Raw genomic sequence first — 17238 nt, forward strand, 5'->3', positions numbered from 1 at the left:
CAAGTCTCAGAGCGAGTGACGTTTGAAACGCTATTAGCTCGCACCCCGCTAACTAGCTAGCCATTTCACTTCGGATACACCAGCCTCATCTCGGGAGTTGATAGGCTTGAAGTCATAAACAGCGCAATGCCTGACGCACAACGAAGAGCTGCTGGCAAAACGCAGGAAAGTGCTGTTTGAATGAATGTTTACGCGCCTGCTTCTGCCTACCACTGCTCAGTCAGATACTTAGATACTTGTATGCTTGTATGCTCAGTCAGATTATATGCAACGCAGGACACGCTAGATAATATCTAGTAATATCATCAACCATGTGTAGTTAACTAGTGATTATGATTGATTGTTTTTTATAAGATAAGTTTAACTAGCTAGCAACTTACCTTGGCCTACTGCATTCGCGTAACAGGCAGTCTCCTTGTGGAGTGCAACGAGAGAGAGGCAGGTCGTTATTGCGTTGGACTAGTTAACTGTACGGTTGCAAGATTGAATCCCCCGAGCTGACAAGGTGAAAATCTGTAGTTCTGCCCCTGAACGAGGCAGTTAACCCACCATTCCTAGGCCGTCATTGAAAACAAGGATGTGTTCTTAACTGACTTGCCAAGTTAAATAAGGATTAAATAAAGGTGTAAAAAAAAATACAGATTTCCGATTGTTATGAAAACTTGAAATCGGCCCTAATTAATCGGCCATTCCGATTAATCGGTCGACCTCTAGTACATACCCTAACCAGAAGCCATGGATTACAGGCAACATACGCACTAAGCTAAAGGGAAGAGCTGCTGCTTTCAAGGAGTGGGACATTAACACGGACGCTTATAAGACATCCCGCTAAACCCTCAGACGAACCATCAAACTGGCAAAGCGTAAATACAGGACTAAGATTGAATCCTACTACACCGGCGCCAACGCTCGTCAAATGTGGCAGGGCCTGCAAACTATTATGGACTACAGAGCTGCCCAGTGATACAAGCCTACCAGATGAGCTAAATGACTTGCACGTTTCCAGGCAAGCAACACTAAAGCATGCATGAGAGCACCAGATGTTCCGGATGACTATGTGATCACGCTCGCCGTATTCAATGTGAGTAAGAAATTTAAACAGGTCAACATTCACAAGGCCGCAGGGCCAGATGGATTACCAGGATGTGTACTCTGAGCATGCACTGACCAACTGGCAAGTGTCTTCACTGACATTTTCAACGTGTCCTTGTCCGAGTCTGTAATACCTACATGTTTCAAGCAGACCGTAGTCCCTGTGCCAACAACACCAAGGTAAACTGCCTAAATGACCACCGACTCATAGCACTCACGTCTGTAACCATGAAGTGCTTTGAAAGGCTGGTCATGGCTCACATCAACATCATCATTCCAGAAACCCTAGACCCACTCCAATTCGCATACCACCCAAACAGATCAACAGATGATACAATCTCTATTGCACTCCACACTGTCCTTTCACACCTGGACAAAAGGAACACCCACATGAGAATTATTTTAATTGACTACAGCTCAGCGTTCAACACCATAGTGCCCACAAAGCTCATCACTAAGCTAAGGACCCTGGGACTAAATACCTCCCACTGCAACTGGATCCTGGACTTCCTGACGGGCCGCCCCCCAGGTGGTGAGGGTAGGTAACAACACATCTGCCACGCTGATCCTCAACACTGGAGCTCCACAAGGGTGCATGCTCAGTCCCCTCCTGTACTCCCTGTTCACCCACGACTGCGTGATCAAACATGACTCCAACACTATTTCATTAAGTTTGCCGACACAACAGTGGTAGCCTGTCCACCGACAACAATGAGACAACTTATAGGGAGGAGGACACCTGGAAGTGTTGTGCCAAAAAAAAACAAGCTCAATGTGTTCAAGACAAAGGAAATTATTTAAAAATATATATATTTCACCTTTTTTTAACCAGGTAGGCCAGATGAGAACAAGTTCTCATTTACAACTGCGACCTGGCCAAGATAAAGCAAAGCAGTGTGACACAAACAACAACACAGAGTTACACATAGAGTAAAACAAACGTACAGTCAATAACACAGTAGAAAAAATCTATGTACAGTGAGTGGAAATGAGGTAAGATAAGGGAGGTAAAGCAATAAATAGGTCATAGTGGCAAAATAATAATATAATAATTACAATATAGCAATTAAACACTGGAGTGATAGATGTGCAGAAGATGAATGTGCAAGTAGAGATACTGGGGTGCAAAGGAGCAAGATAAATAAATAAATACAGTATGGGGATGAGGTAGTTGGATGGGCTATTTACAGATGGGCTATGTACAGGTGCAATGAACTGTGAGCTGCTCTGATAGCTGATGATTAACTTCCTGGTGACAGGGGGCAGTATTTTCCAGTCTGGATGAAATGCCCAAATTCAACTACCTGTCTGGTTAGACTGTAAACTCTCCTTCCAGACTCACATTAAGCATCTCCAATCCAAAATTAAATCTAGAATCGGCTTCCTATTTCTCAACAAAGCATCCTTCACTCATGCTGCCAAACATACCCTCGTAAAACTGACCATCCTACCGATGCTTGACTTCAGCGATGTCATTTACGAAATAGACTCCAACACTATACTCAGCAAATTGGATGCAGTCTATCACAGTGCCATCCGTTTTGTCACCAAAGCCCCATATACTACCCACCACTGCGACCTGTACGCTCTTGTTGGCTGGCCCTTCGCTTCATATTTGTCGCCAAACCCACTGGCTACAGGTCATCTATAAGTCTTTGCTAGGTGAAGCCCCGCCTCATCTCAGCTCACTGGTCACCATAGCAGCACTCCAGCAGGTATATCTCACTGGTCATCCAGTGGCCGCCTTTCCTTCCAGTTCTTTGCTGCCAATGACTGGAACGAATTGCAAAAATCACTGAAGCAGGAGACTCATATCTCCCTCGCTAACTTTAACAGCTTCTACCCCCAAGCCATAAGACTGCTGAACAGCTAATCAAATGACCCGGACAATTTGCATTGACCCCTCCCCTTTTTTTAATGCTATTACTTCAATTACTTCGACTAACCTGTACCCCCGCACAATGACTCGGTACTGGTACGCCCTGTATATAGCCTCGTCATTGTTATTTTATTGTTGCTCTTTTAATTTTTTAAAAACTTTTGTTTATTTAGCAAATATTTTCTTAACTCTTATTTTTCTTAAATCTGCATTGTTGGTTAAAGTAAGAGTTTCGCGGTAAGGACTACACCTGTTGTATTCTGGTTCAAGTGACGAATAAAATGTGTATTTTATTTGACGTTTACCAACATGACAACTTATGTAACCCTTGGCAACAACGTATCCCCTCAATTCTAGAGAAAGTTAAGTCACATACAATCTTGCCAATGCTACTATTGGACCCTGAAGACAGGAAGCAAATAATAACAAGGTAGTAAATCAGAATGGAATATGTCACGGTTGGTGTCGTAACCTCCCGAGGGGAATGTGCCATCTGCTGAGTAGATAAATAATGTCATTTTCAGATTATTAGATTTTCTACTGCAGACTATTCCTTCTATTCTTCTCTTCTCAACCACAGGGGAAAGTTGACAGCAGCTATATATAGGGATGGACATGTGAAAATAATTTAAATGTAATTTAGGGATTGAAAGCTGTGGAGCTTGTGGACTCTAAATACGCAACTATTGTGAGAAAAAGAGGAGAAGAGAGGAGAGGAGGGAGGGAGAGGAGAGGAGAGGAGAGGAGAGGAGAGGAGGAGGGAGAGGAGAGGAGAGGAGAGGAGAGGAGAGGAGGAGAGGAGAGGAGAGGAGAGGAGGGAGAGGAGGAGAGGAGAGGAGAGGGAGAGGGGTTGTTTGTTGCTCAATATGTTTCCTGCTCAATAGGTTTTACACAACCCCAAATAATGCAGAATGTGTCATAACTCTCCAATGTCACTACTGCTACGTCTCTGTGTGTGTTCCACACACCCTCCACTCCCTCTTCCTGTGCTGCAGGGGGAGAGACAGAGACAGTCATCACTCACCGACCTCAAGACTTCTGCTTACTACTTTATACTACCCTACCTCACCCTAGCCACGCGTCAGAGGAAACTGAGGAAACCATCACAGAATAACATTAAGTGACTTTCATTTGCACGGGAGAGAAAGAGAGGTATTACAGATTAAGAAAGCGTGACATTCATCCACTGACATGACAAAGAGAGAGGAGAGAAAGAAGAGAGAGAGAGCGAGAGAGAGAGGAGTGAGAGAGAGAGAGAGAGAGAGAGAGAGAGAGAGAGAGAGAGAGAGAGAGAGAGACAGAGACAGAGAGAGAGAGAGGGGGGTGAAGGGAAAAGACACACCATAATATCAAGGTTTATATATAAATAGATCATGACTCAGTCAAAGCAGTCAGTCAGAGTTGCCCTCCAATAGGAGAAGAAGAAGATTATCGGCCTGGTCAAACACAAAATACCTCAAATTGACACTTGTTGTTTAAAGGGATAGTTTGGGATTTTGGCAAACTAGTTTAGCACAAAGACTGGAAGTCCTTGGGTACAACTAGTACGCAGCTAGCAGACTTCCAGCTAGCAGACTTCCAGCTAGCAGACTTCCAGCTAGCAGACTTCCAGTTAGCAGACTTCCAGCTAACAGACTTCCAGCTAGCAGACTTCCAGCTAGCAGACTTCCAGCTAGCAGACTTCCAGCTAGCAGACTTCCAGTTTTTTTGCCAGGCCACAGGTTTAGGGTTTAAAAAGCTTTTTGAAGTTTGTAATTTCCACTTTAAAATTCCAGAATAGATTTTTCCTCATGAAAAGTGTATCAACCCCTTCAAACATGTTAATGAATTACATACAGTGGATTAAATTACAGGTTGAAATGCAACAAACTAGGAGAAAAAGCCAAGGGGGATAAATAATTTTGCAAGGCACAATAATAACTCACTTCCTGAGTGCTGTAGGATTATTTTCCCTGCAAACTGGCTCAAATCAAGATCCTACATCTGTAGCATCGGTAAGAAACTACCTTCCTTCATACTGGATGCAAAGACATCAAATAAAGCACTTTGAATCTGTCCCAGGCTTTATGCACTACTATCTTACTTTTGACCAGGGCTGCTTCCTGTTTGTTTAGCCACATATCTCTATCTCTCTCTCTCTCTCTCTCTCTCTCTCTCTCTCTCCCTCTCTCCTCTCTCTCTCTCTCTCTCTCTCTCTCTCTCTCCCTCTCTGTCTCTCTGTCTCTCTCTCTCTCTCTCTGTCTCTCTCTGTCTCTCTGTCTCTCTCTCTCTCCCTCTCTCCATCTCTGTCTCTCTGTCTCTCCCTCTCTGTCTCTCTCTCTCCCTCCCTGCTCTCTGTCTCTCTGTCTCTCTCTCTCTCCCTCTCTCCTCTCTCTGTCTCTCTGTCTCTCTGTCTCTCTGTCTCTCTGTCTCTCTGTCTCTCCCTCTCTCCCTCTCTGTCTCTCTGTCTCTCCCTCTCTGTCTCTCTCTCTCTCTCTCTCTCTCTCTCTCTCTCTCTCCTCTCTCTGTCTCTCCTCTCTCTCTCTCTCTCTCTCTCTCTCTCTCTCTCTCTCTCTCTCTCTCTCCCTCTCTCCCTCTCTCTGTCTCTCTGTCTCTCTGTCTCTCTCTCTCTCTCTGTCTCTGTCTCTCTCTCTCTGTCTCTCTCTCTCTCTCTCTCTCTCTCTCTCTCTCTCTCTCTCTCTCTCTCTCTCTCTGTTCTTTTCTCAGTTGTACATCTATCTATTTCTCTCTCTCTCTATTCTTTTCTCAGTTGTACATCTCTCTCTCTCTCTCTCTCTCTCTCTATTTGTTCTCTCAGGTTCCCTAAAGTTAGGTTTGGTTGATGAAATTATAACATTCAGTTTCAAAAGTAGAGAAAAGTAGAAAGGGAGAGAGAGAGAGAGAGAGAGAGACAGAAGAGTGAGAAAGAGAGAGAGAGAGAGAGAGAGAGAGAACGAGAAGAGAGAGAGAGAGAGAGAGAGAGAGAGAGAGAGAGAAGAGTGAGAAAGAGAGAGAGAGAGAGAGAGAGAGAGAGAGAGAGACAGAGACAGAGAGAGAGACAGAGAGAGAGAACAACCCCCCCACTGACAACCCTCCCACACCCACTGAGGACATACACAACCACAGATTGTACTCCATTATGGGATGGGAAATTTATACAAGAAAATAAACTAAACTCTGGTGTCCAAACACCCAGCTCGACCTAGACCTTCTGTCTGAGGACCAACTAGGGTCACCCAGCCACATGATAATACACACAGGCACAAACAACCTGAGAACACAGCAGGAAAGGGAGTGATTGAAAAGGCTTCTTCTACTTTACCCCAACGCACAAGTGGTTATCTCCACCCTGCTACCACAAAAAGACTTCCACCCTGCTACCATACAATTGGTTATCTCCACCCTGCTACCATACAATTGGTTATCTCCACCCTGCTACCATACAAGTGGTTATCTCCACCCTGCTACCATACAAGTGGTTATCTCCACCCTGCTACCATACAAGTGGTTATCTCCACCCTGCTAACATACAAGTGGTTATCTCCACCCTGCTACCATACAAGTGGTTATCTCCACCCTGCTAACATACAAGTGGTTATCTCCACCCTGCTAACATACAAGTGGTTATCTCCACCCTGCTAACATACAAGTGGTTATCTCCACCCTGCTAACATACAAGTGGTTATCTCCACCCTGCTAACATACTAGCGGGTAAACACAAGTATTTCCCATGACTGTGCCTCCAAAACCAAATGTCTACCTGACCTGCCACTCCACCCTGGACTTGAACAGCCTTTTACGACCAGGTCCACCTCTACAAGCAGCAGTGGCCACCAGTCAGTAGTCTACATTATACTAGTCTACATTATACTGAGGAGTCAGTAGTCTACATCAGCCTTTTACGACCAGGTCCACCTCTACAACCACCTTCGCCCTTTGGCCTTCGCCCGGACACTAAAGAACATCGCCCTCAACCGCAGCCCACACACCTCACACAGGAGCAACAGATCAATAGACACCCTCGAACCCACGCCGACAGGACTTACATCCACACCCCAACCAATCAACACCTCCCCCAGGTCAACCATGCCCACACCCCAACCAATCAACACCCCCCAAGTCAACCATGCCCACACCCCAACCAATCAACACCCCCAAGTCAACCATGCCCACACCCCAACCAATCAACACCCCCCAAGTCAACCATGCCCACACCCCAACCAATCAACACCCCCCCAAGTCCACCGGCAGGGTAGCCTAGTGGTTAGAGCGTTGGACTAGTAACCGGAAGGCCCTGACAGTAAATCTCAGTAAGACAAAAATAATGGTGTTCCAAAAATTCCATCTAGACACCGTTGCCCTAGAGCACACATAAAACTATACATACCTCAGCCTAAACATCAGCGCCACAGGTAACATCCACAAAGCTGTGAATGAGCTAAGAGACAAGGCAAGAAGGGCTTTCTATGCCATCAAAAGGAACATAAAATTCAACATACCGATTAGGATCTGGCTAAAAATACTTGAATCAGTTAAAGAAGCCATTGCCCTTTATGGTTGTGAGGTCTGGGGTCCGCTCACCAACCAAGACTTCACAAAATGGGACAAACACCCAATTGAGACTCTGCATGCCAAATCATGAGAAATCAAAAAGATAATTGTCAAAAAACAGAGCAAACTAGAATGCTATTTGGCCCTAAACAGAGAGTACACAGTGGCAGAATACCTGTCCACTTTGACTGACCCAAACTTAAAGAAAGCTTTGACTATGTACAGACTCAGTGAGCATAGCCTTGGTATTTAGAAAGGCCACCGTAGGCAGACATGGCTCTCAAGAGAAGACAGGCTATGTGCACACTGCCCACAAAATGAGGTGGAAACTGAGCTGCACTTCCTAACCTCCTGCCAAATGTATGACCATATTAGAGACACATATTTCTCTCAGATTAAACAGATCCACAAAGAATTTGAAGACAATGTCACGCCCTGGTCTAAGTATTTTGTGTTTTTCTTCATGTATTGGGTCAGGCCAGGGTGTGGCATGGGGTTTTTGTATTGTGGTGTGTTTTGTCTTGGGGTTTTGGTGTGTATGTATTGGGATTGTAGCTAGTGGAGTTATCTAGCAAAGTCTATGGCTGCCTGGAGTGGTTCTCAATCAGAGGCAGGTGTTTATCGTTGTCTCTGATTGGGAACCATATTTAGGCAGCCATATTCTTTGAGTTTGTCGTGGGTGATTGTCCTTAGTGTCCTTGTTCCTGTCTATGTGTTAAGTTTCACAAGTATAGGCTGTTTCGGTTTTCGTTACGTTTATTGTTTTTGTAGTGTTTGTATTTAGATTTGTGTTACGTTTGTTTATTAAATTATGGATCGCAATCTACACGCTGCATTTTGGTCTGACTCTCCTTCACCAAAAGAGAACCGTAACAGAATCACCCACCACCAATGGACCAAGCAGCGTGTCAACAGGCAGGAGCAGCCCAAAGAGGAGATGCGCTATAAGGATTTCTGGACATGGGAGGAAATCCTAAACGGAGAAGGACCCTGGGCTCAGCCTGGAGAATATCGCCGCCCCAAAGAAGAACTGGAGGCGGCGAAAGCGGAGAGGCGCCGGTATGAGGAGGCAGCACGGCGACTCGGAAGGAAGCCTGAGAATCAGCCCCAAAAATTTCTTGGGGGGGGGCTCAGGGAGAGTGTGGCAGAGTCAGGAGTCAGACCTGAGCCAACTCTCCCTGTTTATCGTGAGGAGCCAAGGAGGAGACCAGAACCAGAGCCGGTGTTGGAGGTGAGCGAAACAGAGACTGTGAAGGAGTTAATGGGGAAATTGGAGGAGAGAGAATTGAGGGAGTTGCTGTGTTGGTGCTTTTTGCATGGAATTCGCCCGACGGAACGTGTCGGGGATTTGATGGCACCTGGGTTAGCTCTCCATAATCGTCCTGAGGTGCGTGTTAGTCGGCTGGTGAAGTTGATGCCAGCCTCACGCACCAGGCCTCCTGTGCACATCCCTAGCCTTGCACGTCCTGTGCCAGCACTGCTCTCAAGATCTCCAGTACGCCTTCACGGTCTAGCCCATCCTGTGCCACCTCCACACCCCAGCCCTCCGTTAGCAGCTCCCCGCACCAGGCTTCCTGTGCGTGTCCTTGGTTCAGTACCACCAGTTCCAGCACCACGCATCAGGCCTACAGTGCGCCTCGCCTCTCCAGCGCTGCCGGAGCCTTTCTCCTCTCCTGCGCTGCCGGAGTCTCCCGCCTGTTCAGCGCAGCCAGAGCCTTTCTCCTCTACAGCGCTGCCGGAGTCTCCCGCCTGTTCAGCGCAGCCAGAGCTGCCAGCCTGCATGGAGCAGCCAGAGCTGCCAGCCTGCATGGAGAAGCCAGAGCTGCCAGCTGGCATGGAGCAGCCAGAGCTGTCAGTCTGCATAGAGCAGCCAGAGATGTCAGTCTGCATGGAGCAGCCAGAGCTGCCAGCCTGCATGGAGCAGCCAGAGCTGTCAGTCTGCATGGAGCAGCCAGAGCTGTCAGTCTGCATGGAGCAGCCAGAGCTGCCAGTCTGCAAGGAGCTGCCAGTCTGCAAGGAGCTGCCAGTCTGCAAGGAGCTGCCAGTCTGCACGGAGCTGTCAGTCTGCAAGGAGCTGTCAGTCTGCAAGGAGCTGCCAGTCTGCAAGGAGCTGCCAGTCTGCAAGGAGCTGCCAGTCTGCACGGAGCTGCCAGTCTGCACGGAGCTGCCAGTCTGTAAGGAGCTGCCAGTCTGCAAGGAGCTGCCAGTCTGCAAGGAGCTGCCAGTCTGCAAGGAGCTGCCAGTCTGCACGGAGCTGCCAGATCCACCAGTCAGCCAGACTCTTCCAGATCTGCCAGTCAGCCAGACTCTTCCAGATCTGCCAGTCAGCCAGACTCTTCCAGATCTGCCAGTCAGCCAGACTCTTCCAGATCTGCCAGTCAACCAGACTCTTCCAGATCTGCCAGTCAGCCAGACTCTTCCAGATCTGCCAGTCAGCCAGACTCTTCCGGATCTGCCAGTCAACCAGACTCTTCCGGATCTGCCAGTCAACCAGACTCTTCCGGATCTGCCAGTCAACCAGACTCTTCCGGATCTGCCAGTCAACCAGACGCTTCCGGATCTGCCAGTCAACCAGACTCTTCCGGATCTGCCAGTCAACCAGACTCTTCCGGATCTGCCAGTCAACCAGACTCTTCCGGATCTGCCAGTCAACCAGACTCTTCCGGATCTGCCAGTCAACCAGACTCTTCCGGATCTGCCAGTCAACCAGACTCTTCCGGATCTGCCAGTCAACCAGACTCTTCCGGATCTGCCAGTCAACCAGACTCTTCCGGATCTGCCAGTCAACCAGACTCTTCCGGATCTGCCAGTCAACCAGACTCTTCCGGATCTGCCAGTCAACCAGACTCTTCCGGATCTGCCAGTCAACCAGACTCTTCCGGATCCGCCAGTCGGCCGGGATCTGCCAGAACTGCCAGTCGGCCGGGATCTGCCAGAACTGCCAGTCGGCCAGGATCCGCCAGATCAGCCAGGATCCGCCAGATCAGCCAGGATCTGCCAGTCAGCCAGGATCTGCCAGTCAGCCAGGATCTGCTGAAACCACCAGCCAGCCAGGATCTGGTAGATCTACCTACCTGCCTGAGCTTTCTCTCACTCCCGAGCTTTCTCTCACTCCCGAGCTTTCTCTCACTCCCGAGCTTTCTCTCACTCCCGAGCTTCCCCTCACTCCCGAGCTTCCCCTCACTCCTGAGCTTCCCCTCAGTCCCGAGCTGTCCTTCAGTCCCGATCTGCTCCTCAGTCCAGTGGGTTTCTGGGTGAGGACTACTAGGCCATGGTCGGCGGCGAGGGTGGACTATCCAGGGACGCGAGGAGAGGGGACTAAGACATTGACTGAGTGGGTTCCACGTCCCGCGCCGGAGCCGCCACCATGGACAGACGCCCACCCGGACCCTCCCTATTGTTTTGAGGTGCGTTCGGTAGTCCGCACCTTAGGGGGGGGGGTTCTGTCACGCCCTGGTCTAAGTATTTTGTGTTTTTCTTCATGTATTGGGTCAGGCCAGGGTGTGGCATGGGGTTTTTGTATTATGGTGTGTTTTGTCTTGGGGTTTTGGTGTGTATGTATTGGGATTGTAGCTAGTGGAGTTATCTAGCAAAGTCTATGGCTGCCTGGAGTGGTTCTCAATCAGAGGCAGGTGTTTATCGTTGTCTCTGATTGGGAACCATATTTAGGCAGCCATATTCTTTGAGTTTGTCGTGGGTGATTGTCCTTAGTGTCCTTGTTCCTGTCTATGTGTTAAGTTACACAAGTATAGGCTGTTTCGGTTTTCGTTACGTTTATAGTTTTTTGTAGTGTTTGTATTTAGATTCGTGTTACGTTTGTTTATTAAATTATGGATCGCAATCTACACGCTGCATTTTGGTCCGACTCTCCTTCACCACAAGAGAACCGTTACAGACAAACCCAAATCTATCTATTGGGTGAAATACCACAGTGTGCCATCACACCAGTGAAGAACAAACACCATTGTAAATACAACCCATATTTATGTTTATTTATTTTGCCTTTTGTTCTTTAACTATTTGCACATATTATGACATTAATAATGTTTTTATCTTCTAGGAACTTTTCTGAGTGTAATGTTTACCAGTAATTGTTATTGTTTATTTAACTTTTGTTTATTATCTAGTTCACTTGCTTTGGCAATGTTAACATATGTTTCCCATGCCAATACAGCCCTTAAATTGAATTGAAATTGAATTGAGAATAGAGATAATTACTTGACACATTGGAAAGAATTAACAAAAAAACAGCAAACTAGAATGCTATTTGGCCCTACACAGAGAGTACACAGCGGCAGAATACCTGACCACTGTGACTGACCCAAAATTAAGGAAAGCTTTGACTATGTACAGACTCAGTGAGCATAGCCTTGCTATTGAGAAAGGCCGCCGTAGGCAGACATGGCTCTCAAGAGAAGACAGGCTATGTGCTCACTGCCCACAAAATAAGGTGGAAACTGAGCTGCACTTCCTAACCTGCTGCCAAATGTATGACCATATTAGAGAGACATATTTCCCTCAGATTACACAGATCCACAAAGAATTCGAAAACAAATCCAATTTTGAAAAACTCCCATATCTACTGGGTGAAATTCCACAGTGTGCCATCACAGCAGCAAGATTTGTGACCTGTTGCCACAAGAAAAGGGCAACCAGTGAAGAACACACACCATTGTAAATACAACCCATATTTATGCTTATTTATTTTATCTTGTGTCCTTTACCATTTGTACATTGTTAAAACACTGTATATATGAGAGAGAGAGAGAGAGAGAGAGAGAGAGACAGACGTTAGGTTAAGTTACCAGTATGTCCATCATGGCTTGACAGCTCTTGGCAGTCTAATAGTCTTATAATCCTCAGCGATGTTAACAGCCTGGGAACACGCATGTCATCCCCCCTTTGGCCACGGACCTCTCCTTCATGGACACACACATGAATACATGCACACAATCACATACATGTACACACAATCACATACATGTACACACAATCACATACATGTACACACAATCACATACATGTACACACAATCACATACATGTACACACAAACAGACATGTAAACAAAGGGAGAGAGAGAAAAATGCTGTAAGTAATATATAGAAGTAATATATAATAGTAATAGTAATATATAGTAGTAATATATGATAGTAATATATAGAAGTAATATATAATAGTAATATATAGTAGTAACATATAGTAGTAACATATAGAAGTAATATATATAATAGTAATATATAGTAGTAATATATAGAAGTAATATATAATAGTAATATATAGTAGTAATATATAATAGTAATATACAGGAGTAATATATAATAGTAATATATAGTATAATATATAATAGTAATATATAATAGTAACATAGTAGTAATATATAATAGTAATATATTAGTAATATATAGTAGTAATATATTAGTAATATATAGTAGTAATATATAATAGTAATATATTAGTAATATATAGTAGTAATATATTAGTAATATATAGTAGTAATATATATTAGTAATACATTGTAATAATATATAATAGTAATATATAGTATTAAAATAACATCAAATTGATCAGAAATACAGTGTAGACATGGTTAATGTTGTAAATTACTATTGTAGCTGGAAACTGCAGATTTTTAATGGAATATCTACATAGGTGCACAGAGGCACATTATCAGCAACCATCACTCCTGTGTTCCAATGGCACGTTGTGTTAGCTAATCCAAGTTTATCATTTTAAAATAATCATTTATCATTTGAAAACCCTTTTGCAATTATGTTAATTATGTGCTTGATTAAAGAAGCAATAAAACGGGCCTTCTTTTGACTAGTTAAGTATCTGGAGCATCAGCATTTGTGGATTCGATTACAGTCTCAAAATGTCCAGAAACAAATAACTTTCTTTTAAAAGTCTATTCTTGTTCTAAGAAATTACGGCTATTCTATGCGAGAAATTGCCAAAAAAACTGAAGATCTCGTACAATGCTGTGTACTAGTCCCTTCATGTACTTGTCCTCTTGCTCAGTTGTGCACCGGGGCCTCCCACTCCTCTTTTATATTCTGGTTAGGGCCAGTTTGCACTGTTGTGTGAAGGGAGCAGTTGACACATTGATTACACTATCACTTGTATTTTATATGTCACAACGATTCATTGATACGTCTGCTATGATGCTGGCAAAGTTGTCTCTCGCACCTACAGTGCTGGTCATAAAAGAAAGCTAGCTAGCTCATGGAGGCAAACAATGTGCTTCCCCCAAAACATAGCAAAACGACATAATCTGTTTCAGTAGCTATAGTTAGCTAGCTAACTATATAGCTAGGTGTCATCACCTAAAATAACCCTAATTTATAAGAGAGATCTTATTTAATGGTGGTCGGACCTATCTATGTGAAGCTAGCCACAATAAGGATTAGCCACAATAGTGGACTTTGCGGTTAGCCTTCAAAATAAAAGTCTGTCATTGACAGTGATGCAAATGAATACAAATAGTATAATTATGCCATAATTTAATAGATCATGCTAAACGAGGTTGGAATATTGTTATATAAAATCAACAAAAGCCAATAAATTGTTAATTTGACAAAAATCTGTTAAAAATCACACTGGATGTATTATACATACTTATTTCACTGTACAGCCTTACCTATGGATTGTGGATCAATGGTATCAGTCTACTCAGTGACACCCAGAGAACATTAGTGTCGTAGCTCTTATTGCGGGACTCTGAAACCACTGTGAATTGAGCCACATGTATTGTCTACCTATGTGTATTGAACACTATTCCTGAGGAAAAACAATACTGCGCGGATGTTTTGGAGTTCTGATAACTCTTGAGGAGGAAAGAATTGTTTACGTATTGAGTAGACACCCCATTTCATTGATCCCCAATCCTAAAAAGTAATGCTGTACATATGAATGTCAATACACACAATAGGCTGACTGGGGAGGTGATTTCATATAGTAACACAGTCCTGTAAAAAGAGCTTACAACGCTAAAATGTGCGTGAATTCTTCACAGTGTCGCTGAGTAGACTCCCCATTTCATTGCTTCACATTCCAACCTTGTTTAACACTATCTAGTCTAAATATGGCTTGATTCCACCAACCTTCTGTTTGCAGATTATTTGCATTGCCCCCTCCCCTTTTTTTACACTGCTGCTACTCTCTGTTGTTGTCATCTATGCATAGTCACTTCAATAACTCTACCTACATGTACATATTAGCTCAACTAACCGGTGCCCCCTCACATTTTTATTTTACCTTTACTTAACTAGGCAAGTCAGTTAAGAACAAATTCTTATTTTCAATTATGGCCTAGGAACAGTGGGTTAACTGCCTGTTAACGACAGATTTGTACCTTGTCAGCTCGGGGGTTTGAACTTGCAACCTTCCGGTTACTAGGCCAACGCTCTAACCACAAGGCTACCCTGCCGCCCCATTGACTCTGTAACCTTAGTGAATGTCAAAAGGCCAAACCACGTTGATTTATAAGCTGTACCAGCCCCATTTCCCCCACCAGCAGGTACAGGCCTGTGACTTACCTTATTCTTCTTCTCACTGAGGTCAACGGTGCATAAAGATCTCCATAGTGTTGAATCCTCAGGGTAAATGTTACGGATCAAATCGTGTAGTTCAGGGTCATATCATCACTCATTAACGGCCCTCCTCCACAACACAGTTAAGTTACTGTGGTCTATATATTAATTATATGCAGTCAATGTAAAGCCAATTATAACTTCCCATTTATTTAAGTCAGTTGGATTTAACAAAGATGTATATTCAAACCATTCAAATTCAATTCCCGATTTCAGACCCATATAGCAATAACTATTTTAGTGAGTAAAATGTACGAACACAAGGTAGTTGAGCTGGCTAGCATTTCCCCCTCATTCAGTTATGTAGCTAGCTAGCATTTCACCATTACTCAGTAATGTAGCTAACTAGCATTTGCCCCTCATTCAGTAATGTAGCTAGCTAGCATTTCACCCTTATTCAGTAATGTAGCTAGCTAGCATTTCCCCCTTATTCAGTAATGTAGCTAGCTAGCATTTGCCCCTTACTCAGTAATGTAGCTAGCTAGCATTTCCCCCTTATTCAGTAATGTAGCTAGCTAGCTAAGACCCTTACTCAGTAATGTAGCTAGCTAGCATTTGCCCCTTACTCAGTAATGTAGCTAGCTAGCATTTCACCCTTACTCAGTAATGTAGCTAGCTAGCTAAGACCCTTACTCAGTAATGTAGCTAGCTAGCTAAGACCCTTACTCAGTAATGTAGCTAGCTAGCTAAGACCCTTACTCAGTAATGTAGCTAGCTAGCTAAGCCCCTGGCACAATGTCAACACTTTTCAAACACGGTTAATAAACATTACAAAGTCATCATAAAACTCATGAAACATTTAGTTAACAATGTTATTTCACTGTTTATAATAGATAAATATTGCTATATTTAGATATGTAATATAATTGACTTCACATATAATTCATAAATAAGACCTTTAACGGCAGCTAGCCTAACGGTTAGAAAGTTGGGCCAGTAAGCGAAAGGTTGCTGGATCGAATCCCCCGAGCTGACAAGGTAAAGATATGTCGTTCTTCCCCTGAACAAGGCAGTTAACCCACTGCGCTGAAGACGTGGACGTAGATTAAGGCAGCCCCCGCACGCACCTCTCTGATTCAGAGGGGTTGGGTTAAATTCGGGAAGACACATTTCAGTTGAATCGCATTCAGTTGTACACCTGATGTGGTATCCCCCTCTTTCCCTTGATGTTGGTGTTATAGCTCAGATGACACACTGTACAGTTAATGACCTTGAAGTGCTTTATGAATGGTAAAAATGGATTTGACTTTACATTGACTGCGTAGAATTCATGCATAGACCCTTCATATGTGCGCCATAGACCACTAGGACCTAATCGTCATGTGGAGAGCTGTTAATGAGTTACAGATGAAGTTACGACATGACCCTCAACTACACGATTTGATCCGTAACATTTACCCTGAGGATTCAACACTATGGAGATCTTTATGCACCGTTGACCTCAGTGAGAAGAAGAAGAAGGTAAGTCACAGGCCTGTACCTGCTGGTGGGGGAAATGGGGCTGGTACAGGTTATAAATTAGTATATTTTTCTAAATGTGGGTTGGCATGGGTATGGCAGAACCACAACCAAACCTCCACAACAACCAAACCCCCACCACACTTAGCTGGACAGATCAATCACGGCAAGACGCCCAGTAACCACACCAACAAATCACTGGAGTCACCAGTTACCCCAATGAATTAGATAAAACCACAGCAAACAGAGCAGCAGGAAAACAGGAGCCCCATCAAAACCAACCATAGAACAAACACCCAGAACCAAGAATATACACAAAACCAGTTGGTGTGTGTGTGTGTGTGTGTGTGTGTGTGTGTGTGTGTGTGTGTGTGTGTGTGTGTGTGTGTGTGTGTGTGTGTGTGTGTGTGTGTGTGTGTGTGTACTTGTTTTTCTACATTATCAGGGCCTCTAGACTCCTAACTTTAACTATACATTCATGTACATTCTACCTCAATTGGCCTGACCAACCAGTGCTCCAGCACATTGGCTAACCAGGCTATCTGCATCGTGTCCCGCCACCTACCACCCGCCAACCCCTCTTTTACGCTACTGCTACTCTCTGTTCATCATATGTGCATAGTCACTTTAACCATATCTACATGTACATACTAACTCAATCACCCTGAATAACCGGTGTCTGTATGTA

The 17238-nt window shown here is 44.5% G+C and overlaps 1 protein-coding gene across 2 annotated transcripts in view; it reads right to left on the reverse strand.

Annotated features, from left to right (window-relative positions):
* Positions 1-17238, reverse strand: part of rgs19 (regulator of G protein signaling 19) — a 169520-nt gene that overhangs the window by 67713 nt on the left and 84569 nt on the right. For both annotated transcript variants that reach the window (XM_042299812.1, XM_042299813.1), the window contains exon 2: positions 12307-12420. In XM_042299812.1, the coding sequence (XP_042155746.1) occupies positions 12307-12321 (15 nt within the window). In that variant the 5' untranslated portion in view covers positions 12322-12420. The remainder of the gene's footprint in view (positions 1-12306; positions 12421-17238) is intronic.

The sequence above is a fragment of the Oncorhynchus tshawytscha genome, linkage group LG16, assembly GCF_018296145.1.
Source record: "Oncorhynchus tshawytscha isolate Ot180627B linkage group LG16, Otsh_v2.0, whole genome shotgun sequence".
Taxonomy (NCBI): Eukaryota; Metazoa; Chordata; class Actinopteri; order Salmoniformes; family Salmonidae; genus Oncorhynchus; species Oncorhynchus tshawytscha.